This window comes from Cervus elaphus, chromosome 5, assembly GCF_910594005.1.
Source record: "Cervus elaphus chromosome 5, mCerEla1.1, whole genome shotgun sequence".
Classification (NCBI taxonomy): domain Eukaryota; kingdom Metazoa; phylum Chordata; class Mammalia; order Artiodactyla; family Cervidae; genus Cervus; species Cervus elaphus.
Window position 1 is genome coordinate 79328452 of NC_057819.1, and position 26567 is coordinate 79355018.

The 26567-nt window shown below is 40.3% G+C and overlaps 1 protein-coding gene across 1 annotated transcript in view; it reads left to right on the plus strand.

Annotated features, from left to right (window-relative positions):
- The first annotated feature begins 734 nt into the window (after nucleotides 1-734).
- Nucleotides 735-26567, plus strand: part of LOC122693186 (phosphatidylcholine transfer protein-like) — a 62370-nt gene continuing 36537 nt past the window's right edge. The window contains exons 1-4 of the mRNA XM_043900756.1: nucleotides 735-796; nucleotides 955-1055; nucleotides 24161-24206; nucleotides 24968-25124. Of these exons, the coding sequence (XP_043756691.1) occupies nucleotides 735-796; nucleotides 955-1055; nucleotides 24161-24206; nucleotides 24968-25124 (366 nt within the window). The remainder of the gene's footprint in view (nucleotides 797-954; nucleotides 1056-24160; nucleotides 24207-24967; nucleotides 25125-26567) is intronic.

The window sequence follows — 26567 nt, forward strand, 5'->3', positions numbered from 1 at the left end:
AGTGAGGGTCCTGGCTTGGCCCCTGGCTGAGATCCCTCACCAAGAATCCCACCTCGAGGGCCTGCCCTTCAAAACTTCTTCTTCCCAGCAGGGTTTGAAAGAAACGCAGGAAGAGCTCATTCAGTCCTCATGTTTCTGGTGGCACCGCCCAGTCGGCTCAGAGAATTATCTTTAAATGCTTTGAGATCTGTATTCACTTCACAGATATTTCTCAATGGTCTGGCATCCTTCTGGCCAGGGGACAGCAAGGTAGCTCCTTGGAGTTGTAGGGACTTGGGGTCCACTCTCAAGGAGCTTATGATCTAGTGAGGAAGACATAGCAGAGAAGCTATTGAAAGATGATGAATTGTGAGAAAGGGCAAATAAAGTGTGCTAGAGTCTAAACCTGGGGCACTAACCAAATCTGAGGGGTTGCAGAGAACATGTTGGCGTTGGCTGGATGAAGGTTGGAAAAGAAGACTCTTCCACATGGAAGGAACCATTTCCACAAAATCCCTCAAGCAGGAGAGCCAGTCATGTTGCAGGAACTGCCAAAGGATCTGAACAGTGAGGATGGAGGAGGACATCACTCACATGTGGCTGAAGAAGAAGGTGGTGAGGCTACAGGAGATCCTGAGAGCTATGGCAAGGATTTTGGATGTTCTACACAGAATGCAAGTGAAGTTTGAAGAATTTTAGGCTGAGCAGTGGCCCAATAAAACATAGTCATTCCTAACACCAGCTCACTTCCCCCCATGGTTCTCCACCGTCGCCAGCATCCCTCCAGCACTGTCATGGAGGTGCTCTCCAAGATGCTGTAAGTCTTGTCACTCTGTATCCCTCCCACCGTGAGGCAGCACTCTCAGTAGTCCACATCCAAACCTAATGTCTAAGGTAGAGCATCAGGCTCTGAAACTTAATTGGAGAAAAAGGGAACATCCATGCCCATCGCCCTGATGCTCCTGGTCCATGCAGTTGTCAACATGCCTCCCAGTGTGACTGCATCATGCATCCCGTGAGAGCAGAATCAGTGCAGGAGCCAGAAGTGGTGGTGAAAAAAGGAAGTCACGCAACAGGTAAGCAGGTCTACCTTCACCAAAGTTTAATTTTGGATACAACTCTCCAACTACAAGGAAGAATTTTTTTTTTCTCGAGAATATAAATACACTTTATCTGTTTATGTTCTCAGAGTTTAGAAACCACAAAATGGGAGGATTTCAGAAAAACTGTTTGTATTGCTAATCCATTGTGTGTGTTTTTGTGTGTCTGCTTGGATACATGTAATGTATGCTCCATTTCCTCAGATAAAATAATGGAACAACAATGAGGCAGCATGTTATGGGAGTGAGTTTGCAAGTTCTCTACCTGATGTGCCAGGTTGAGTGCTAGGCAGTGGCGTTCATAAAGTTTAATTAATTCTTCTGTTAGAGAATTAGCAGACTACTGAGAACATGGAACATGCACACAGTTTATGATAATGAGAAGCTGGGATCACTGCCATACAGAAGGAAAATGTGATATTCTGGGATTCTTCAGTTAACTGATTTGAAGAAGAAAAAAAAAAAGATTAAAGGCCCCAAATGGAGCCTTATGCAAAGCCCGCCATCCCAAACCAGGACTAATTTCAGATTTGGCTCTCCCAGAAATAGAATCTCAATGAGGTCCATAAAAAATTCTTGATCAGCACCAGTTAATCTGCTTGATAGACCTCTTATTGTTGTTCAGTCACCAAGTTGTTTCTGGCTCTTTGTGACCCCACAGACTGCAGCATGCCAGGCTTCCTTATCCTTCACTATCTCCCAGAGTTTGGTCAAACCCATGTCCATTGAGTTGGTGACGCCATCCAACCATCTCATCCTCTGGAGCCTCCCTCTCCTCCTGCCCTCAATCTTCCCCAGCATCAGGGTTGTTTCTATCCAGTTGGCTCTTTGCATCAGATGGCCAAAGTATTGGAGCTTCAGCATCAATCCTTGGAATAAATATTCAGGATTGATTTCCTTTAACGTGGTCCACTGGAGAAGGGAATGGCAAACCACTCCAGTATTACTGCTGTGAGGACCTCATGAACAGTATGGAAAGGCAAAAAGATGTGACACTGGAAGAAGAGCCCCCCAGGTTGGTAGGTGTCCGGTGTGCTACTATGGAAGAGTGGAGAAATAGCTCCAGAAAGAGAGCTGGGCCAAAGCAGAAGTGATGCTCGCTTGTGGATGTGTCTGTTGGTAAAAGTTATGTCTGATGCTGTAAAGAACAATACTGCATAGGAACCTGGAATATTAAGTCTAGGAATCAAGATAAATCGTTCATAGTCGAGCCGGAGATGGCAAGAATGAACATTAATATTTTCAGAATCAGTGAACTAGAATGAACATAAATGGGCGAATTTAATTCAGATGACCATTATATCTATTAATGTGGTCAAGAATCCCTTAGAAGAAATGGAGCAGCCCTCATGGTCAACAAAAGAATCTGAAATGCAGTACTTGGGTGCAGTCTCAAAAATGACAGAATGATCTTTGTTCATTTCCAAGGCAAATCATTTAACATCACAATAATTCAAGTCTATGCCTCAATCACTAATGCCAAAGTAGCTATACTTGAACAGTGCTATGAACACTTCCAAGACCTTCTAGAACTAACACCAAAAAAAAAAAAAAAAAAAAAGAAAGATGCTCTTTTCATCATAGGGGATTAGAATACAAAAGTAGGACGTCAAGAGACACCTGGAGTAGCAGGCAGGCTTGGCCTTGGAGTGCAGAATGAAGCAGGGCAAAGGCTAAAGAGTTTTCTCAAAAGAACACACTGGTCAGAGCAAACCCTCTTTTCCAATAACACAAGAGATGACTTGGATAGACCCCTTCCCTCCCCTAAAGGAAAGTGACCTTGTAATAACCAACCTGCTCTTTTCCTAATATAACCTCTTTGTTTCTGCTCTCTTCTGCTTACAAAAGTCTCTCATTTATTCATCCCTTGGAGCTCCTTACTATCTCCTAGGAGGGATGCTGTCCAATTGAATTGATTGCTTTTAAACAATAATGATTACCATTTATCGAGCAGTTATTATGTGTGAGGAACTAAACATATTGCATGCTTTATCTCATTGGTTCTTTGATTTTTCCCCTTTGACTTTATTATTTTTTATTTTAAATTAATTTATTTATTTTAATTGGAGGCTAATTACCTTACAATATTGTGATGGTTTTTGCTATACAGAGACATGAATCAGTTATAGCTGTACATATGTCCCCTGTCCTGAAACCTCTCCCACCTCCCTCCCCGTCCCATCCCTCTGGGTTGTCCCAGAGCAGCAGCTTTGAGTGCCCTGCTTATTGCATCAAGCTTGCACAGGTCATCTATTTTACATATGATAATATGCTTGTTTCAATGCTATTCTCCCAAGTCATCCCACCCTCAATTTTTACTGAAAGAAGCTCTTAAAAATTGTAATATGTCTTAGCTTATCTTTGAAACATTCTGGTATAAAAAGAAGATACCAAAGAAGATGCCCTGAGGGCCCCCAGAAGCAAAATCAACCAGACTTGGTACCTACTGAGCCCCTGACCTCCGCTGTCTTGTCAGGGATTTCTGGAGGCGGTAAGTCCCTCTCAGATTCTAGCTCTGCAGCTTTTCCTTGAGGTATCAGATGTTATTTGAGCACATCTCCTTCATGACTGTGTCCAGAAACTGGCTAAAACCAGATTGGGTCTGACTTAAAAATTGAATGGGCTTCCCTGATAGCTCAGTTGATAAGGAATTTGCTTGCAACACAGAGACCTGGTTTGATTCTTGGGTTGGGAAGATCCCCTGGAGAAGGGAAAGGCTACCCACTCCAGTATTCTGGCCTGGAGAATCCCATAGTCCATGGGGTTGCAAAGAGTCAGACACGACTGAGTGACTTTCACTTCACTAGAAATAGGACTGAGTCTGGGATTGAACTGGATCAAGATTAGAAACTTAAATGAGTCTAGAGTCAGTCTGAACCTTACTTAAGTTGGACTGAGTCCAGTGTGGGACCTCAGGTGAATAACATTTTGTTTTAGGGCTGGACCAGCAGGCTAGCCTTACCAAAGATCATCTTGAATCACAGTGGCCACAGTGGAGAAATTGTAACCTCGATAATCTTATCATTTATGATGTGATCTAGAATAAAAGAGCTCCCTGGATAGCTCAGCTGGTAAAGAATCCACATGCAATGCAGGAGACCCTGATTTGACTCTTGGGTCAGGAAGTTCCCCTGGGGAAGGGATATGCTACCCACTCCAGTGCTCTTGGGTTTCCCTGCTGGCTCAGATGGTTAAGATTCCTTCTGCAATGTGGGATTGCAGGTTTGATCCCTGGGTTGGGAAGATCCCCTGGAGGAGAGAATGGCAACCCACTCCGATATTCTTGCCTGGAGCATCCCCATGGACAGAGGAGCCTTGTGGGCTGTAGTCCATGGGGTTGCAGAGTCAGATAAGACTGAGCGACTAAACACAACACTTGAGTGTAATGGGGATCTCAGCCAAGAACTCATTATGAAGGTAGGGGGAGTGTGACTTTTCCTTCTCTAAAATCTAGATGACCAGGATGGGATTTGCTGGAACACACTACTCACTCCAGAGCCTGCAGAAAGGATTCCAGGAAAACAACCAGAAGCCAGCAAAGGTAAGAATTCTGACCAAAGTCAGTTCTCTCATCGCTGTCTCCATCAGTAGTACATGGCTAACAGAGGAGGTAAAACTTCACCTTCTCCCTTTCTTTCTAAATTCAGACTGGTAGGCAGTAAACATTCTTAAGAATTAGATCTTTGAATGTAAATTTGCTTTTGAGTACCTGATGGTTGTGGATTCCTTCTTTCTCAAGCACAGCCATTGCATTCCTGTTTGTCTAACTTCTGTCCTGATAACTTGGCTTGGCAACAACCAATTTAAAGATCCAAAAATTTTAGCTGGGAGGAAATGTGGGCTGCACTCCAGGTGCAGCCAGGGTCCTACCACTGTTGTCAGCTTTCAAGGGAATTATCTAAGCCTTTCTTTCTCTCTTTTTGTTATCTTTGGTATAGCTGTGGAACTTGGTGGGGTAGTGTCTTTTGCACCCTTTGGGACACCTCTTGCCTTATGGGCTTGTTCAGTATTTATGACCCAGGAGTATGTACTGTTTATCCAACAGAAAACTATAAGATATTCAAAGGATTTTTTTTTTAATTGTATGTTAGGAAATTGGCCAAATTGGAAGCTGACATTCAGAGCTTGTTGGAAACTTTTTCTCAAGGCCTTCTCCTCTAAACTAAAGTGAAACTATTGAGCCAGAGGCAAAGAAAACTTCTGAAGCCTTTGTGGAAAAGCTTATTAAAACACTCCTCAGACACACAGTTCTAAATCTAGAATATAGCACTTTTTTAAGAAGCAATATTTTAATTATTCTTTATTCTTGAGTAGAAATTTATTATTCCTTCAAATTATATCCTTTAAGTAGGTCTCAATGAATAGCCTTTAAAAATTTTTTTTTTGCATTAATCCTTGACTATCACACTTTTAAATTTATTTTTAGTTGGAGGATAATTGCTTTACAACAGTGTGTTGGTTTTAGCCATAAATTAATATGAATCAGCCACAGGCATACATATGTTCCCTCCCTCTTGAACATCCCTCCACCCCCCACCCCTTCCGTCTCTCTATGGCGTCACAGAGGGCTGGGTCTAAGCTCCCTGTGCCATACAGCCAGTTCCCACTGGCTATTTTAAATAAGGCAATGTATATGTTTCAACGCTACACTTTCAATCAGCCCACCCTCTCCTTCCCCCTGTGTCCACAAGTCTGCTCTCTATGCATCTCCTTTCCCGCCCTTCAAATAGCTTCATTAGTTCCATCTTTCTGGATTCTATATATATATCCATTAATATACTATATTTGCTTTTCTCTTTCTGACTTACAGGCTTCCCTTGTGGCTCAGCTGGTAAAGAATCTGCCTACAATGGGGCAGACCTGGTTTGGGAAGATCCCCTGAAGAAGGGAAAGGCTACCCACTCCAGTATTCTGGCCTGGAGAATTCCATGGACTGTATAGTCTGTGGGGTTGCAAAGAGTTGGACACGACTGAGTGCCTTTCACTTTCTGACTTACTTCATTCTGTGTAATAGGCTCTAGGGTTATCCACCTCATTAAAATTGGCTCATGTATTCCTTATATGGCTGAGTAATATTCCATTGTATATATACACCAGAGCATTAGCTGATGGATATCTAGGTTGCTTCCATATCCTAGCTTTTGTAAATAGTGCTGCAATGAACATTGGGGAACATGTCTTTGTCAATTATGATTGATTTCCACTTTAGTTGAAGATCTTTTTCTTGATGTAAAGAAGGGAATTGAGGATAACATCATTGGATGGTTAGGGCAAACTCCATATCATTCATATTGCCTCCAAGGATTAAATAGCAACCCACTCCAGTACTCTTGCCTGGAAAATTTCATGGACAGAGGAGCCTGGTGGGCTATGTCCATGGGATCACAAAGAGTCAGACACAACTGAGCAACTTCACTACTTTACTACTTGCCTTATAAATCAAGCCTTTATAAGAACAGAAATGAAGATCTAGAAATAATTCTAAGTCCTCTTATCCTTTTCACCAATCCCCAAATGTACTTTTTTGATCTCCGAAGTCTTGCAGATATTCTAAAAGTTCTGGGCTTAAGGAACAAAGGTCCTTGGTTCAACTTCCCTTCCTTCTTTATGCCTTTGAGATGTAAACATTCTACATAATCTTCTTTAGGAAGTAAGGGAATTTTTATCAGAAAGAGAGAAAAAAAGGCTATTTTTAAAATAAGGAGTTTAAAAAAATCTTAAAAGTCTACCACTTGAACATCCCTCCCACCTCCCTGCCCTTCCCACCCCTCTAGGTTGCTACTGAGCCCTGGTTTGAGTTCCCTGAGTCACATAGCAAAGTCCCATCGGCTTTACACGTGGTAATCTATGTTGACATGTCTCCATGCCAATGTATGTCTCCATACATCCCACACTCTCCTTCCTCTCCCACAGCTATGTCCATAAATCTTTTCTCTATGTGTCTCTATTGCTGCTCTGCAAATAGACTCATCAGTACCATCCTTCTAGATGCCATATATTTGTGTAAGTACACATTGTTTGTTTTTCTTCCTGACTTCACTCTGTATAAGAGTCTTTAGATTCATCCACCTCATTAGGACTGACCCAAATGTGTTCCTTTTTATAACTGAACAATATTCCATTGTATGTATGTACCATAATTTCTTTATCCATTCCTCTGTCAATGGACATCTAGGTTGCTTCCGTGTGAGAGTACAGGGGAAGAGTATATCAGGAAGGTTAGGGGCCTCCAGGTGGAGGAAATAGACTGCAAGTGTCAGATGTTTTTTTCTCCTTCTCTATACAAAATTTAAAAGAGGTTTCTTCTAAAATTCTGTGTTGCCATGACAATACCTGGTTCCACCTGAACTTAAAGCTAACCAATGCATTTTTCTTATGGAAATGTTTTTCTTATGTTAATGAACTATGCATTTACCTTAGACTATCTTAGCTATTGTAAATAGAGCTGCAATAAGCACTTGAGGTTTGTTCAAGTGGGAGGGGACACGGGTAAACCTGTGGCTGATTCGTGTTGATGTTTGGTAGAAACCAACACAATACTGTAAAGCAATTATTCTTCAATTAAAAATAAATAAATTAAAAAAAAATTATTGCCTGTGGTTGCTTCATGTAAAATGTTAAACTCTTTTTCAATGTTTGAACTTAATTGTTGTTGAGAAACAATAAAAATTAACTTCCTTAATATCATTGCATTGCTTATAAAGAAAAGAAAAAGTGCTTTTCATATGATGACATCTTTGTAAATAAATTAAATATAAATAAGAGCTTTTGGGTAAACTCCTTAGGAATAACTACATTTTAGAAATACCTTGTTAGAAATAATCTCCCAAACCAACAAGGACTTACTGTATGGTAGAGGGCACTATACTCAATATCTTTCTATAAGCTACTATGGAAGAATATAAATCAATTAGCTGTATATCTGAACTAGGACAACATTGTAAATCAACTACACTTAAAAGGAAAAATTAATAAACAATCTCTCCAGATTTTAGGCATTTGAAATTAAGAGTTGTGATCAATTAAGTCAAATGATGAAAGTTTATTAAATAGGTCATTTCCAAATAAAACAAGATACCAAGACATTAATCACTGAAAACTGGCTTCCTTTTACAAAGAAATTAAAGGTATCTAGATGATTAAAAAATATACTTGGTGCTACACTGAGATATTTTCTACAAAAGGCACATAGCTTTAGAAAATATTATTGGTTTTATGTTTGCCAATCTACAGAATGCTAATGTAAAAGTTCATAATTGCTTACTTCTTAGTTTTCACTTATAATTAAGGTTTTAAGAATTGAGGATTTGAATTTAGATATGAAATTAAAGTTGCTAAAAGTAATAAGGGAAACATTTCAGTATACAATGGCAAAGTAGGATTTGTGTTTTCAGTAGAAAAAGATAGGAGTAGAACTGCATTATGCTAAAAAAAAAAAAAAAGTAATTTTGTCTTAGAGCTGGTTGTCTGGATAGAAAAAATAAAAATAAAAGACAAATTAATGTGGATACAGAAATTTATGGAAGATTTGTGGAAAATAACACTGAGAACAGAGTTTTGTGCATGGGAATGGTTGGCTTAGAATAAATTTAATTCTGTAAATTTTAAAAGTAAGTTGGTATAAAAGCAGGATTTGTTTTTTTTTTTTTTTCTCTGTTAGAGAATAGTTTTCTTAAAATACTGATCTCCTACCTTTAGCCGGGAATCTGTTATAACTTCCTTATTTTACCTTTGAGATCTTCAGTTGTCATTTTGGTTAAGTGGATAAATACTGATTCACGGTGACCTATGATCCTGTTTGACCAAGTAGTTTGAAACTTTTTGATATTTTTGGTGAAAAATTTCCCAGATCAAATTCTAACATAGTTCTCTGACCTCTAGTCAAGTTTTGGTTGCTTCATAGGAACATTGAAACGTCCCAAAGAGAGATATATAAGCTAATTAAGTTAATTTGGTATGTTAAATTACTTGGGAAGCATTGTCAAATAAGTAAAAATCTTCTTAGGTTACATTATATGAATAAATGCTATTAATCTAGAAATCATATTGAATTTCTAAGAATCTGATAAGTTCTGGCAAAATGTTATCAGTCATAATTTAAGTCATTATCTTAAAATGTATGTCACAGCTGTAACCAAATTTCTTTGTCGATTGTGTAGTAAGCGGGTCTTTAACCATGCCTTCTTAAGTCTTTAGGCATTCATAGACAGTTATTATTTTATTCTGATGGCTTTGCAAAAATATTTCCTCTTCAAGAATATTCTTAGAAAAGACTTTTTGACAAGCACAGGATTTTGATAACTATGAGGACACATCTGCTGAACTGGGTAAGAAATTAAGCAGTTCTAATGGAAAATCTGATGGCTTCATAAAACTGGTAACAAAAAGGGTTATTTATGTAGTACTGTGTGAAATAGTGAATATGGTTATAAATTTATGGTTTCTAGCTAATGTATTACTAAGTTTCAATCTTTCTTTTCCAGATAAAAGACTCTTATCTGGAAAAGTATCCCCACCTCAAACTAATTATGAGTTACAGCAACTTGGCGAATTATACCTTTTAAACAGAATTGAAATGTTTATCTTTTCTTTCTCCTTGATCCCTCCAGGGACTGGAAACTCTTAGGTTTCCAGAAACTTTGAAAATCAAATAAATTAGGGAAAGAATCTCCTAACAGGTTCAGCGATCTCAAATTATTTTGGGCCCTTGAAAAGGGAGAAATTGACTCAAATCTGTAGTTAATACAGGTGAAATCTGTGACAAGGCTTTGGCATGACTTTCTTGGCCTTACGAGGCCTTTTAAAAATTCAATCTGAATTTCCATATGAAAAGTTTTACCAAAGCCAGTTTCTAAAGGCCTGTATGATTACACATGTATAAATCATCAGGCCAAGTTTATTGAAACCAGAGTTATTTTGCAAACAAATTAGTCTTGTTTTGGTAGAAACGAAGGTAATTTTAGGGAGAAAAAGATTATGTTTATGTGGAAAGTAAATTCAAGTTGTGTTCATTGAAATCTTCATTTACTAAGACTTACTTCCCAGATAGCTCTGCTGTTACATTGTTGTAACTTTTAGCTGAATTATTAAAAGGACACTCCAGTTTGTTTCTGAAATGTCATTTATTAATATGTCTTTGGATGAAGATCTGGTGCCCCATGACCTGCAACCAGGGGATTATTCATACTGGAAAAGGTATGATTTAAAGGACTATCTCCAACCTAGATGGAAGGATTCTTATCAGGTACTCTTCACTAGCTCATGCATATTTAATCTGAAGGAAATTGATGCTTTGATTACTGCTTTCACTTAGAGAGGGACCTTACAATGTACTGTACTATACACAGGCTACTGATCTCAAAATCACCTTAAAGCAAAGCTCACACAGAGGGCAAACTACCAGACAGGGTGGTAGGAAGAAGTAGACAGATGGTGTAAGATACCGAAGCAGCCCTGAAGACTGATTACTTTGGTAACTGCTCGTGCTTGCTTATGAAATGAATGCATTTCATGATCTTATGTACAGACAAAAGTTAGTTGCTGCTGCTGCTGCTAAGTCGCTTCAGTCGTGTCCGACTCTGTGTGACCCCATAGACGGCAGCCCACCAGGCTCCGCCGTCCCTGGGATTCTCCAGGCAAGAACACTGGAGTGGGTTGCCATTTCCTTCTCCGATGTGTGAAAGTGAAAAGTGAAAATAAAGTCGCTCAGTCGTGTCCGACTCTTCATGACCCCATGGACTGCAGCCTATCAGGCTCCTCCATCCATGGGATTTTCCAGGCAAGAGTACTGGAGTGGGTTGCCATTGCCTGAATTGTTGAGTTTATGGCCAATTACTTATTTCCAGTACTTCTAGATTAACTTGAGTGGGCTTCTTCACTCAAGGCTGTTAATGGATGACCTTTAGGAAATTATTCTAGAAGGAAGAAGCTATAGTTCTTTTGACATTGATATTGAATGAGATTCTCTCATTTGGCCAGTCAATCATAGCTGCTCTGATCATTGTCATAAATATAAAAGACCCTCCTCTTTATGCTGAGAACAGTTAAACAATAGTAAATATGACCAGCTTAATAGCATGAAGGAATGTGACTGGGTGCTTTATGAACAATGCCAAGATATCATTTCCTTCAAAGATAAGGAATGGTACTGAATATATTCAAGTCAGATGACCTGTGGATATACTGGATGGCACCTAATGGAAGTTCTTATCTTGAGTTCTTACTTATAACCTTACAGATACTACTAACTCTATTACTTATATTCTGCCTATTTTGTACTCTGATAAAACAATGATTAGGCGACTTGAAGCAGTTGATGAGACATATAGTTCTATATAAGAACAATAATAGTAATAGTGTAACTTTAAATATGGGAAGAAGCAACCAGAGGGAGTCATTTTCTAGACTGTAATGCACTAGTGAGACAGGTGGTCCTGAGACTAAGTGGTTGATAGGGCCTAGTGCAGCAACAGCACACTGAGAGGCCTAAGAGTGAAACCTTGGCCTGACCTAGGAACAAGCAATCCTAGCACTCAGACACAAAATAATCAGGAAATGCCTCCTAGGCTATGGTCCAATTTGTGACCATGAGAGGGCACTGCCAACTAAACCTTGGCACTTGCAACCTGTCACTACGAGTATGATGTCACTAGCCACTGCAGTTGGTGACCTTCCGCTCACCCTGAAAGGAGTTCAGGGCAGAGGTCAGGAATAAGGCACTCTTTTTTACTGAGAAATTCTGGCAGAACAGGCCTTCGGATATCCAGATATTCTCGGCAGAAGATTTCATCAGACCAATTTCTTTCATCCTCTCCTATCTAGACAATCACTGAAGTCTTCAACAGACACATCTGCTCCTCATGACTAATAGTAACATTTTCGTAACTGACAGGAACCTTCTGCCAACATGTGTGCTTGATCACATGTACCCTCCTTCACTAAAATCACATGCATACTGACCTCCCCTTCCACAAGCTCTTCAGAGCAGTTCCTCACAGTGATTTGAGTAACTTTCTCCAGGGCTACAGTCTTCATTTTGCCCCAAAGAAAACTTAACTCACACCTCTCATGCTCTGTATTTTTTTTCAGTCAACACCTTCAGACCAAAAATGTTAAATAAAATGTTCTCATTTTTGATAAGCAGCTCTACCACAATCTCTGATAGTCTACATAATTTAAGGCAGTAAAATCATTGCTCTAAGGTCTCTTGAGGGCTGGGTCAAAAATAATTCCAAAGTTTTCTGCATCCCTAAGTTTCCCCTTTCAATGGAGGATCATTTTGAAAAGTACACATAAAGGAGTATGACAATCTAAGTCGTGGTGTGTGGCACGTGCTCTATCACTAAAAGAAAAGCAAGATTCACCATAAAGCTTTGTGTCCACTTGTCAAATAAAGCTAGTTTTAGCTTAGTTTAATTAAAATAAGCATATTTTTATATTTTTCAGCATTAAGTACTTTTATTTTACCTGTGTTTGTTGAAAGTCGTATAACTTCATATTATCTCTATCACAGAATCCATAGCAAGAAAGATAACAAGCTGGACTTCCCTGGTGGTCCAGTGTTTAAGAATCTGCCTGACAACACAGGGGACGTGGGTTTTATCCCTGTTCCAGGAAGATTCCCCATGCCTCTGCTCAACAGGGCATGTGCACCATGACTACTGAAGCCTCTGTGCTCTCAAGTTCATGCCCTGCAACAAAAACATGTGTGCTGAGTGTCTCAGTCATGTCCGACTCACTGAGACACTGTGGACTGTAGCCCACCAGGCTCCTCTATCTGTGGCATTTTACTGGCAAGAATCCTGGTGTGGGTGGTCATTTCTTCCTACAGGGGATCTTCCAGATGCAGGGATTCAACTCATATCTTCTGTGTCTCCTGTGTTGCAGGCGGGTTCTTTATCCACAGAGTCATCAGGCAAACCCATAGCAAGATAAGCCACTGCAATAAGAAGCCCACATGAACTGCAATGAAGTGTAAACTCACTCACCACAACTAGAGGAAGCCTGTGCAGCAAGGATTTCCACAATTTTGGGGGGACTTCCTAGTCTACATAATTGTGTGGAGTCAAATCCCTGTGATAAAGTTGAATTTGGATGAAGATTAGTCAAAACACAGAGAGAATTTCCTTTAAAATTTGGGGAAGTAAAAGAACTAGATTCAGTCAAAGCACAGAAGTTAAGTAATAATAGTGAAGGTTTACTTACCACTTTCAAAATGCCAAGCACACTCTGAACATTTCACTCATTAGAATGTTTCATCCTAACACATCTGTTAAGTATAAAGCCTGTAATAGAGCAGGGAACTTTATCTTGTTCCCAGCTATACACTCAATATATAGAACACACACAATTTTCAACTCTCTGCTGAATGAATGAATGAATCAAAAGTGGAACAACACGCTAAAGCCCTAGGATCTCAATCTGACCTTATGGCAGAAAGATGGATATAACAATATGCACTTTATCTCACATTCCACTTATTTCTTAACAAAAGAGTGAGATCTTAGAACAAATAAACTTTTAGAATTTTTAACAAATATATATATATTTTTTTGCCTTTTAGTTATTTTTTGCTTAGTTTTATTGATTAAAAATAAAAAAAAATGATTCTGCATTCTGTTTGAACACCTTTGGAGGACGTATAATGACTGTCTAAAAGTTGACACATTAGAAGTCATCACTGGTGTAAATGGGGGAGGAGAGAGGCAAAACATTTCAAGAAAAGAAGTTTTTCATTTGCAGGCCAGGATGCTGGAAGTTAAGAAAATCTGATTCCCTCAGGGGCAGGTATGGAGGTTGGTGGGGGTGGGGAGCAGTTATCAAACCCATTTTCTCCTACCTATTTCACTTGATTCCTCTCTAGTGGTTCATAAACTGAGAAGAAGCCAATGAAAACCAAGCACGCCAAAAATGGTACTTAGAGCTCATTGAAGGATACACAGCAACTTTTCTTCTATGTCGAAAGCTTGGGAGGGGCCAGATCTGTTTCTAAGTGGTCCTGGTTTCTGCTTACCAATGAACACGGAGTTTCATTTTCCCAGGGAGAGTGAATAAACTCTTTCTTAGGAGCCTAATTTCAGGTCGGTGTTGAGTAATTGTTGGATTGCTGAAAGCATCCAAAGAAGAGCTCCTGTTGGCTTCCAGCTACTTCAAGCTCTTGTAAACAGTATTTGTTTTCCATCACAAGCTAGGAAATGTGAATGTGCAACTAAGGTGCCAGCTCCCTGGAGAGGAGTGCAAGGAGGCTGTTTTCTCATGTCTCATTTTGGTTTATAACATGCTGCTGCTGCTGCTGCTAAGTCATTGCAGTCGTGTCCGACTCTGTGCGACCCCACAGACGGCAGCCCACCAGGCTCCCCCATCCCTGGGATTCTCCAGGCAAGAACACTTGAGTGGGTTGCCATTTCCTTCTCCAATGCATGAAAGTGAAAAGTGAAAGTGAAGTCACTCAGTCGTGTCCGACTCTTCGCAGCCTGCCAGGCTCCTCCATCCATGGGATTTTCCAGGCAAGAGTACTGGAGTGGGGTGCCATTGCCTTCTCCCTGGTAGGGTTGAATAATCACTAAAGCTCCATGTCTTCCCATCCGATTATATTCCACTAATTTATGAAACACCCAGCAACCCGCTGGAGGACTAGGAGGTCAACCAGATGTTTCCTGATGCAAAGTCAGAGCACTTGCATCTCATGAGAGGGGAGGACTGATGGGCACACCCCTCCTGACATCACGGGGTGAGACGGCCTGCAGGAGGTCTTCAAAGTAGAGAAGCTTGGCCAGGGAAAAGTTCAGTTGGCAGTTCTGAGCTGGGATTAACTCTCCCAGATAACTAGGAAGAAGGACTCAGCAATTTAAGCGTGTTTATTCTCCAGGAGGAGTTAGGCCCTGCACTCTCTGAATGTCCCAGGGCTCTAGGAGAACCTACGCCACAGCTCCCCAGGCACAGTCAGGATCACATTCACCATATTCCACCCCCCACCCCTCTTGTCTGTGCTGGACCTAGCGACTTGCTTGTTAAGAGCAGACCATGCTAGAATTGGTGTAAAGAAAAGCAACAGTGATGGGATGTCATCCAGAGATTAGACCATGAAAAACTGTGATGTCCTTCTTGCTCATTTTCTCTCTCTGGAGCTTCTCACTTGCTCTGATGAAGCAAATCACCATTTGTGATTTGGAGAGGGATGTGACAAAGAACCGAGGGTGGTCTTTTGACCGGCAGCCAGTCAGGAGCTGAGACCCTCTGCCCAACAGGCTGGGGGGAACTGCGTCCTGCCAGCAGTCTTCTGAGTGAGACTGAAGAGAATCCGTCTCTGTGCTGTCTGGCTTTGCAAGGACTGTGGTCCCAGAGGACCCCTGACTGCAGCCTTGAGAGATGCTGAGCCAGACACCAGGACCAGCTCAACCACACCCAGACTCCAGACGCACTGAAACTCCGAGATAAGAAATGTTGTTTATAGTCAATAAATTCTGGCTACTCAGTGATAGGCGACTCACTTCAGTCAGGTCTCTGCTCAAGTGTCTCCCTGTTTAGAGTAGTCTCTTGCCTCCTGAACCAAGGAGGCCAGCAAAACTGATCCCCCATTATCCTCTCTATTCTTGCTCATCTTCATTTTTCCTTATGGAAAATTATTGCTACTTACTTGTATATTACATATTTATTGCTTAGCTGGCTTCCCTACTAGAATGAAAATCCAATGAACACCATGTCTGTCATTTTCTTGGTAAATAAGATGAATATATATTTGCCCCAATGCTGCTTAAATATATTCATCAAATATTTATTACAGGGCTAGTATATACCAGGTCCAGTGATTATAGATTCCCTGGTATCTAGGTCAGTAAATGTCTAAGTAGATGTAGATAGACGGTAGATATCTCTACTGGCCTTAGTTTTGCTCTCAGAAATAATAAAGAACATATCAATTCTGTTCCACAAACCTAGTTCTAATTGTTCTGTTAACTCTACTTTTTGGGGTATAAGATCTCGTTATTAAATTTATTTTGTATGCTGTAGACTTATTTTGGAATTTAAGCATGGGGATCTTACTTTAGTATATTTTTTATTTTAATTGAGTTTGGTTGATTTTTAATGTGTTAGTTTCAGGTGTACAACAAAGTGAATCAGTTATACATGCACACACTCTTTTTTAGATTCTTTTCCCATATACGCCACTGTACTGAGAAACGTTCTCTGTGCTATACAGTAGGTCCTTATTAGCTGCGTAATTTATATATAGGAGTGTGTATGTGTCAGTCTTAGTCTTCTAATTTATCCCCCCCATAGATGCTGAAAGTAAATCTACGTCACACTGTAGACGTTTAATGGATGTTTGATGTTTCCTCATTTGGTGTTCACTTTTGCCATTGAGATTCTGTTTCAACTCTCTGCTTCCTTAGAGGAGATGTGGGAGCTACTGCTGAGGCTCACTGTCTCCTGGCTTCCACTGGGATGGGGCGGGCTCATGGTGCCATTAACAAGACCCCCAGGGACCATCTCTCACATCCCCAGACTGATGAACCACAGTCTGTCTGCCTGAAGCTCCCATGGTCACTCTTATCTTAAGACAGAGTCCTCTACCCCTGTTGTATGTGTGTGCACTGTCAGTGGTGGTTAATTGACCTGGCTACTTTCCTATTCTCATAAGATACACTGAGATAGACAACCTCTGAATGTGGATCATCTATGTTGCTCCATTTTTACAACTGACTTCTTTAAAGAGTCCTGACCTCTAGCTTTCTCTGCAAGCTTTCATCCATTTGTTGTCTGTTTCTGGACCACAAAGGATAACAATTCTTATGTTGAAAAACTTCTGTATATAGTTATGTCTGTATAAAAATATAAAATATGACTATATTTATATTTTACATACACATATGTATATGTACAGGTAGTCAACTTAGCTCCCATCTTGAAACTATTATCTCTACCTCACTTTCCATTGGCCCTTCAAGTATTTGAAGATCTTTACCACATCATCCCATATTCTCACTTCTGATGTCTAAAATTATCGTTTCTCTAATGACTCTATCTCCAATAATTTTGTTATGTTTTAATACCAAAACTCCCTTCTCTATTCCAGTAGATACGTTAGAGTTCATTCAATAGCACTATATGGCTGCCAACGTGAGAGGAATAGAGTACAGTGGGACTATTCTTCCTCATACTCTATTTTTCTGTTAGTGCTAATTCTGATTTATCTTTTTTAACCATATATTTATACAACTAGCCCATAATAATCAAGTTAGTAGAGGAGTGTGCTATTCCTTGTCCATATTTTAAACATTAAAGTCTGCCAAGCAATAGCACACTCCTTTACTTCAGAATGAAAGACTTCACACTAGTCTCTACTGAGTTGTACCATGTTAGTTTTAACCTCTCACACCCTTTTGAAGAATGTCAGTCTATGCAAAAAGACTTCAGTTCGGTTCAGTTCAGTTGCTCATTTGTGTCCGACTCTTTGTGACCCCATGGACTGCAGCACGCCAGGCCTCCCTGTCCATCACCAACTCCCAGAGTTTACTCAAACTCATGTCCCTTGAGTCAGTGTTGCCATCCAACCATCTCATCCTCTGTCATCCCCTTCTCCCACATTCAATCTTTCCCAGCATCAGGGTCTTTTCAAATGAATCACTTCTTCTCATCAGGTGTTTATTCCTGTCTTTACTAAACTGTCAATCCTCTGATATATTGATCCCTGGTGAACTGCTATTTCTTTAATCTATATGACATTTTTTCCTCTCATTAACTTATCAAAAGGCATACTATATTAGCTTTTTTAGATGTAAAGCCCATTTTTTACTCACTGGGATTATGTCATCCATTTATTCAATAAAGGTGTATCAAGGGTCAACTCTGTGCCAAGAGCCAAGCTGGACATTGAATACACAGAGATCAACAAACAAACGTAATTCTTGACCTCATGAAACTTAAGCTTATTATTCACAGTTTTAGAACTGTTTGTTAGATAATACTATAATTTCTAAGTTTTTTATATTCAGAATTTTACTTTTTTTAAAGTACCAATCTTGATAAAGCAAAAACAGTGCAACGTTAACTGTAGAATTTATGTGGTGGATAGTTGGGTTGTTCACTGTATATTTCTTTCTTTTTGTTTAATCCCTCAGTCATGTCTGCCTCTGTAACTCCTTGAACTGTAGCCTGCCAGGCTCCTCTGTCCATGGGATTTCCCAGATGAGAATACTGGAGTGGCTTTCCCATCTCCTTATCCAGGGGCTCCTCCCCATCCCGTGGGGAACCTATATCTCTTGCACTGGCAGAAGGATTCTCTATTGCTGAGCCACCAAGGAAGCCCCATATTTCTTTCTCCTTTTATATATATTTGAAATTTTTCATAATAAAGTTTTGGGATAAATTTTACTTTTCTTTCGCAAGCCATGGAATTGTGCATATCCCTTTTTGAAACTCCTTAGATAGCTTTACTTGCTTTTTATGAACTTCAGGGTACTACAGCCTCTGTCTCCCGGGATTCCTGGTAAGATTGTTACATAACGTAAAGAACACTCAAAGTAAAGATGGACTATGACTCAAACTAAGAACCTAGCATGAACTGGCTCTCTGCCCCTTGACAAATCACTTAATGTCTCTGAGCCTCGATTTTCTGCATCCCTAAAATGGGATAATATTAACAGTCTAAGCTGTTTGAAAAATAAGTAAAATTATGTACATAATCACTTAGCATATTTAAAATGCATCTACCAAACTTCTGCTACTTTCTGAACTTATACACCAGGCACATAACCATCATTTCCTTCTTTACAAATCTGAATTAAGCAGTTAATATCCATTCAAGCTTTCTTCTTCCTTTACCCTTTGAAAAATAAAATTCTTAGAAACTCATATCTTTAATGTGTTGTTAGATGATTTGGTTCACAAATATGGTGTCAGAAGAGGTAAAATTTTCTATCACTTTCAGTTCAGTTCAGTCACTCATTCTCGTCCAACTCTTTGAGACTCCATGGACTGCAGCACGCCAGGCCTTCCTGTCCACCACCAACTCCCAGAATTTACTCAAACTCATGTCCATTGAGTTGGTGATGCCATCCAACCATCTCATCCTCTGTCAACCCCTTCTCCTGCCTTCAGTCTTATACTTACCTACTGCACTTCTAACTGCTGCATTTCATTTCTTTAGGTATGTTCTATAATTTGTTTAATCACTCTCGTGTTGTGGGCTTTTAGGTGGTTTCTTCTGCTTTAAATATTTCTGCAATAATTCTCTTGTGTCTGTATATACATATGTATACACAGGCAAGAGGAGACGTGCACGCTAGACAGTGAAGGACAGGGAAGCATAGCAGGCTGTAAGTCATGGGGTTGCAAAGAGTTGGACATGACTTAGTGATTGAATAACAACAATATGTGTGTGTGTGTGTGTGTGTGTGTGTGTTAATGTGTGTGTATATATATATATATATATATATTTATATGAGCCCTCATTAAAGATTTTTCTATCAATTCCTAAAAGTAGGATTTCTTCTGTCACAGGTTATATGCCTTTTAAACTATGAACAAAACTGACAAAATACAGAGAATGTGAAAAGTTTTAATAGAAGAGCAAAAAACATTCCCACATTGAGGAAAGTCACATAAATAAGGGTACTAAGAAGTGTAATTTGTATTCTTTTATTTCTCCCAAGAAGTCAGCATCTTGACCCTCTGTGTAAGCTTGAATGACAAATTCCAGCTCCCGCCAAGTGACCACAAGCTGTTTGTCAGTCTCTCTTCATTTTACTCCTGTCCCTTCTGTGGTTAAGTCCACAGAGGTTAAACAATCCTCTAGGAATCTCACCCCTAGAGCCCTGAAAACCAGTGTTTGCTGCCCTTTGGTTTTTAATCTCAGTAACTCCTCACCATACACAGACTCCTTATTGTGCTATTCACACTTTCCAGATGAAACCCAAGGTGTGACTCAACTGTAGTCAAAGAGAAGGAGTTCTGCACAATTTCACACACAGACATACACTAACAATCCATGTCACATCAGCAACTGAAACTTAAAATTGAGTGATCGTGACATGAGATCTTTAAAGAGCTGTCCCCTTGCCTTCAGTTTTATTAAAGGCACAGATGTGTAGTCACACTTAATGTGTTTACTTGGAAGCATATGATGTTTACCCTTGCAAATGTATTATGCAGCCCTCAAGTTAGAGTGAACAAAAGGGCATTGTAACTTCATGTAGTCTGACTGCTTGCTTAAATTTAGGCTTGCACTCAAGTGAGAAAAACCTTTGAGTATCAGTCATCTTGGACTTATTCACAGAATGTTGGGCTCTATTCACAAATGATTTATGTCTTTGCATAAAAGGGAGTGGGGACTTAGTGTGTGTTGCTCAGAGAACCATCAACTGCCTCTCCTGAGGAATTTATATAAGATCAATATTTATCAACGTGAGCCAAGAGTTGTGCCATACTCCTTGAGAGCCAAATACTTTATTTTCTGTTCCTTCACCCATGGAAGGAGCACAGCAGACTGAAATGTTTGCACAAAGGCCACTTAAAGTGGTTCTCACTTAGTTTCTGTTGCTTTAGATACAGTGTGAGGTTTTGGCTGAAACTGCAGATTTCTGTCATGGATGTTGCTCATGACTAACACATAGTATTTATATATAGATATTTATCATATATATACAATGTATTTGTAAAATAAATGAGTAAAGAGATAAACAAACACCGTTTTCACCCTTCACAAAGATAAAAGAGGATAGCCTACTGAATGTATCATTTTAAGATATATTAACTGGACACCCGCCAGACATTTTCACCTTGAATGAGGACACAGTTGTTACTTGGAATGATCTTCTAGCCATGTATGTAAATAATTAAAAACATAATAATGAAAAGCCCTGTATTCTATATTAAAGGTTGAAAAGAATTTCTTGGAGATTCAGAGCAAGAATCAACATTCTGTTTAGAGAAATTTAAGAAAGATTAAGAATCTATAGGAGTTCAACAAGCTTGTGATCAATGAGGAAGGGAGTTTTAGAAAAAGTAAGGACATAAACAAAAGAAACATAAAAGATCTTCAGGTTGTAGAAATAGGATGTGTTGCCATGAACAACTAGAAGACTTGTGTCAGTAAGAACAGTCTAGTCTGAACTTTTCCATTCGAATTGGATTGTATAAGGCCTCATATACTCAGCTAGTGAGCTGTCACCTTCTTTTGTAAGCAAGAGATCCTCATAGACTTTTAAACATGGAAGTGACAGCATCAGATTTCCTGTAGTGCTGCATTTTTGGGGCAAGGGGGAAAGCAAATCTTATGAGTAGGGTACAAATAAAGCATGGACTCTCAAGTAGGGCATGTGCAAAGAGCAAGAGAACAACCATCTTGAGTGACCTGGGCATACACACTACCACTACACACCCTGCAGGACTTTTATAATCAACGTCCACCCCTCTTTCTTGATATCTCTGGAGTCAGCTGTGTTGAGGTGCACTATAAGAAAACACCACAAATGCAATACAGACTCCTGCAGCTAAGACTATCAAGAATAAGCCAGGTATTCTTATGTCAATTTTTCATGAAAGTCCGGAGGAGATCAACAGCATCGTGCTGTAGACTCAGCCAGCACACTCATGTCATAGTGAGACCGCCACTGTCACCCAACCTGTAGGGAAGTTTCCTTCCACTCAGACAGGGAGTGAAACGTAAGATGCTTCACAGGTACAATCCAGGGGGAGACCATGAGCTTTAAGCAGAATACAAGCAGTAACAGCATTCTGAGGTAACACCACCCCTGCCTGTAGTTTCTCTCCTGGCCTGCTGAACCATACTGCCGTCTACCCTCAGTCCCTGCAGCCAGGGCCAGATGCTGGGACAGTCTATATTATCTGCATACCATCTGGTGAAGGACAGAGAGGACAGGACAGGTGGGATTCCGCTTGTTTATCAAGTCTAGTGCGGTCTCTATGGACTGCTGCTTTGAGAAGGGCTTCAGAATTGCATCTGGACTCAGCAGGAACGTCTCCAGTAACAAGGAAACAAACTTGTCTTTAGTGTAAGACGGGAAAGTAGGGAAAGTGACAGAAGGCATAAGCTGAACTTTTGCTATCCTTGAGCTAGCAAGATTTTGGCAAGGTCTAGGTGAGAAATCATAAAAACTAAATAACAGCAATCTTAGTTTGTAAGTGAGAGGTGAAAGGAGCATATTTAAATATTTTATATTATACATAAAACCTTTAATAGTAATTTAATGTATTTAGTATGTATAATATAATGCATTTAGAGGACTTCATGAATCATATGAGTTTTAAGATAAAAGAATAAAGGATGACTGGGAAAGATTGAGGGCAGGAGGAAAAGGGGATGACAGAGGATGAGATGGTTGGATGGCATCACCGACACAATGGACATGAGTTTGAATAAACTCCAGGAGTTGGTGCTGGACAGGGAGGCCTGGCGTGCTGCAGTTCATGGGGTCTCAAAGAGTCGGACACGACTGAGCAACTGAACTGAACTGAACTGAGCTGAATAAAGTTTAAGATAGGAACCTGGGGAAAGCAATGGCCATTAATTAACACATTTTTGACTGGAAATTTTTTTTCAGAAACTAACACCTGTGGCATTAATAAGTCTTTTGTCAATAATGTGTTAAGAAATGGTATACAATCAGTTGAGACTGGTAGGGAGGTGAAATGGAAGATGATATCAGTATTGGGCATAAGTTCTAGAAGCAAAGAGGGTATTCAGAGAGGGTTGCCATTTCCTTCTCCAAAGGATCTTCCTGACCCAGAGACCAAACTCAAGTCTCCTGTGTCTCCTGCATTGCAGTTGGGTTCTTTACCAGCTGAATCATCAGCAGTAAATAAAACATATGAAATTCCTTGCCCTCCTGGAGTTCACTTTCCAATGGATAAAGAAAACAGAAAAACATCGTCATCTGGGAGATATAATATTAAATTATTTGTTTTTAAAAGTTGGTTGCTGAGTTGGTCTCCGATGTGCAGCTTAATTCCCTGTCAGACTTTTAACCCTAGTACTACAAATATTTATTCTATTTTGCTGATAAATTTTAACATCAACCTCCACTGTTATCTTGGATAGAATACACTGTCTTTACCATTAAAATAATATCTTGTGTTCAAAATTGAATTTTCTGAGAAGGAAAAGCAAGTAGATGCATCTTTTAAAATGTTTTCCCCCAAATAACTGAAAAATAGAGCTTGGGAAATGCTTACATTAATATGGAGCTAAAATTTCCTCCATGGTCATTTCTTCCCTTCTCTTTATCTTCTCATTATCAGATTTTTTTTTATGCATGAGAAAGCAAAATCTGAAAATTAAGATATAAAATAGACTCTCATGAAAGAAATAACCCAGAACCTTGTATTTTTGCTTCAAGGCAAAGAGCTATTTTCCAGTCTCCTCTTCCTTCTATTTCTGTATGTCAATGTCATATACAAATTCTTTATGGTGGGAAGAGTCATTTTTAGTGGATTCTAGTCTAGACAGTTATCGACAGAGCGCCTTATGGTACTCACTGTGGACACGTTAACAGGTATTATAGCTTTTTCAGTGCTACCTTAGCACCAGCCTTGCTCGCACTGCTTCTGAGTTCCCAGCTGGTCACAGCTGCTTCTGCTGATGCTCCCTTACCTTTTCAGGCTACCTTTTCAGATATTACAGGCTCAGCTCCCTTACCTTTTCTTGATTAAGATGAATAAGGCATCATGACTCCCATTCCAGGTTGGTATTATATTACCCTTGACCCTAAATTCATGACCCTAGATGACTGAGGGACTCCCACACTGCTTGCTGCTAATTAGTTCTGAGGTGTACTAGCAAGATTGGTTACTAGGAGGACTTGTGTACATTTGTGTTGCAGTTCATTTCTTCTACCTTTTTCCCCTTCATGCACCCAGTCTGCAATCTAGAACTGCAGTCCTGATGCCCTCTCCTTTTCCAAATGAGATTACACCTCTAGTTTACTAGTCAAGATTCTCGCTATAGTTATCTAATTACTACTCTGGATATTCTTGCTGTGAACAAGACCTTGGAGATTGTGTCCGCCTGGCTTGTTAGATTGGTCAGTTTCCACCAGTCTAATTCTTGTTCCACTCACCAGATGCAATTCACTGTGAAAGCCATTTTGAAATCAAAGATGGAGACGGGTACAGCCCCAGCAACACTGGGCATGACCTGACTTCTAACACCTCTGGAGTTGTCGCTTGTCTCACGCCGGGGTTCATTTTAAGCTAACAACTGCTCCATCCCCAGCTCACCTGATAATACTGTAGACATCAATGAAAAGCGTCCAAGGTTCAAATCTCAAGTGGGGATAATCTATAATAGGAGTTACCTCATGGTAGTGGCAGATGCTTTTGGTGTCAACATTTATTAGTTGTTAGACATTCTGTAGATCACATTGTCCCTGATCATAGAAATGGACAGATCTGGGTTTTACATTTATCCCAGTTTCCTAAAGAAGGTCAAGGCTTTGAAAGTAGGAGTGGCCTTCTCTGGGGCTAACTCAAGACCCCATTAGTCTTCCTTTGAGAAACACAGCTCTAGATTCTTTGGAGCACCCACAATATGGAATAGATTTCATATAATCACCAGTCCTTTTAATGTTTCCAGTTTTTTCTTTCATCCCTGTTCTAATGGTTCCTTGAAAAAAAATAAACTTTGGGTGCACAGAGAAATTTGTGAGTGGGAAGAAGGAATCTGGGAGAAAAGTGAAAGTGAAGTTAAGAAGCTTGTTTACAGAACCAGATGACTCTTAACTTAGGAAAGTAGGCTACATTGCCAGCAAGTGCATAGATAAGTTCCATCTTCTACCCTATCTCTTCTCTGGTTCCTGCCAATCACTCTTGGCCACACTCTTGCCCTGATCCTTAACACATACTAAGGCTGTGTGTGGCCTCCCTTGCAGGCAGAAGACTTGTGGCTGTGGAAGAATGGCCTCTTCCAGGAGTTTTTCTGAGGAGCAATTCCAGGAGGCTTGCGCGGAACTTCAGAATCCCAGGCTGTCAGGCTGGAATTGGCAGATGGAATCCAGGGGCCTTACCATCTACTGGCAGCTAAACAGGGTAGGGTTTCGCCTGCTGGAGGCCGCTGGGGGGGCAGCATACAGGGGACACTGGGAAGCTGCAGCCTGTCCAGACCCCAGAGGTCTTCTGGAGCCAGGAGGGACAAGCACTGGGGTGGTGCCTCCAGCTGACTTTGCTGCTTTTGGGTCCTAGTGGGTGGAGAGGCCAACTGAATTCATTCTCACATCAGGTCTGCCTGACAGGGAAAGTGGTTTGTAAGAGGTTAATGGTAGACTTAACACATGGGTGCACCTGATTCTCAGCCCCATGCACTTGCCTCTCCTTGGCTGATGCCCATGGTGTCTGTGTGGCATGGAGTGTCTTAAGTTTGAATACAGGTAGAGAAGAGGCTGGACTTTTCAGAGCATGGGTGTACAGGACAATGTGTGTAAAGAAACCCAATGACCTTCTAACTAGCTTTTTGGCCATCCCCCACTCTACCCCTTCCTTCCTACACAGTAGAGCTCAGTCAAGCTCATGAGAGAGAGGCTGTGATCTATCGATGCCCTTCCTGTGGCACTGTTGATTATAGAATTATTCATACTAATAGTGACTGTAATAGCTAATGCATTGTATGCTTTCTTAGGCTCCAGGCATTGTTTAAATGATTTGCAGACATGGACTTATTCAATCCTCAAATCAATCCTAGTACAAGGTGCTAGGATTGTCACCTTTCTACTTATATGGAAATGAATGTGTGAAACAGTTAAATTGATTTCTCAAGACTGACTTGGCTGTCTACCTCCAGACTTGTGCCATACATGTGCTCTTTCACTGACTCTGAAAGAGGGCAATTGCTGTCAGGAGGGCTATGCATGTGGAACTAGGTCGTATATCTCCCATGACTAATCCACCTCCCTCTGCCCTCTAGTCAGCACTGACCATTCCCCCCACCTCCCCCAGAAGGCTTTTTGCTCCTCTGTTTTTGTAGCTTTCATCCCCTGAACTGAGACAAGAGTGTCTGGCTTTGTACTGTGTATTGTTTCCATTGTGTATTGATATGTAGCAAGGCCCGCCTCTCTCGGGGGGAGGATGGGTATTCAGAATGTTTCCTATCCTTATCAACTATAATATAAGTCTTTTTTCCACCTGTTCTGGGCATGAGAGCAGTCATGGTTCATTGACGTAAGTTACGTCTCTCCAGAGAACTTCCAGATGTTGGAGGCCATGTGGTCCTACAGGTGTGCCCTTGAGCTTCAGCAGCTAGGTTGGAGGGCCACTCTCCCTTGCCACCATGATTTCCATTTGTGGTAAATATCAAGAGGCCCTGTTGTATCAGGTGCAAGCCTACAACATTTCCTACAGCCTTAGTCCACATCCAGTATTATATGCTGCCTGACCCATTTTTCTAGAGCCTCATTTTCTTTCCAAGTTGACTTCTATCCTTTGCTTTCTTCCTAGAAGAGAATTCCCTCTAATCTCCAGTTAGCAAATCTTGCCTTC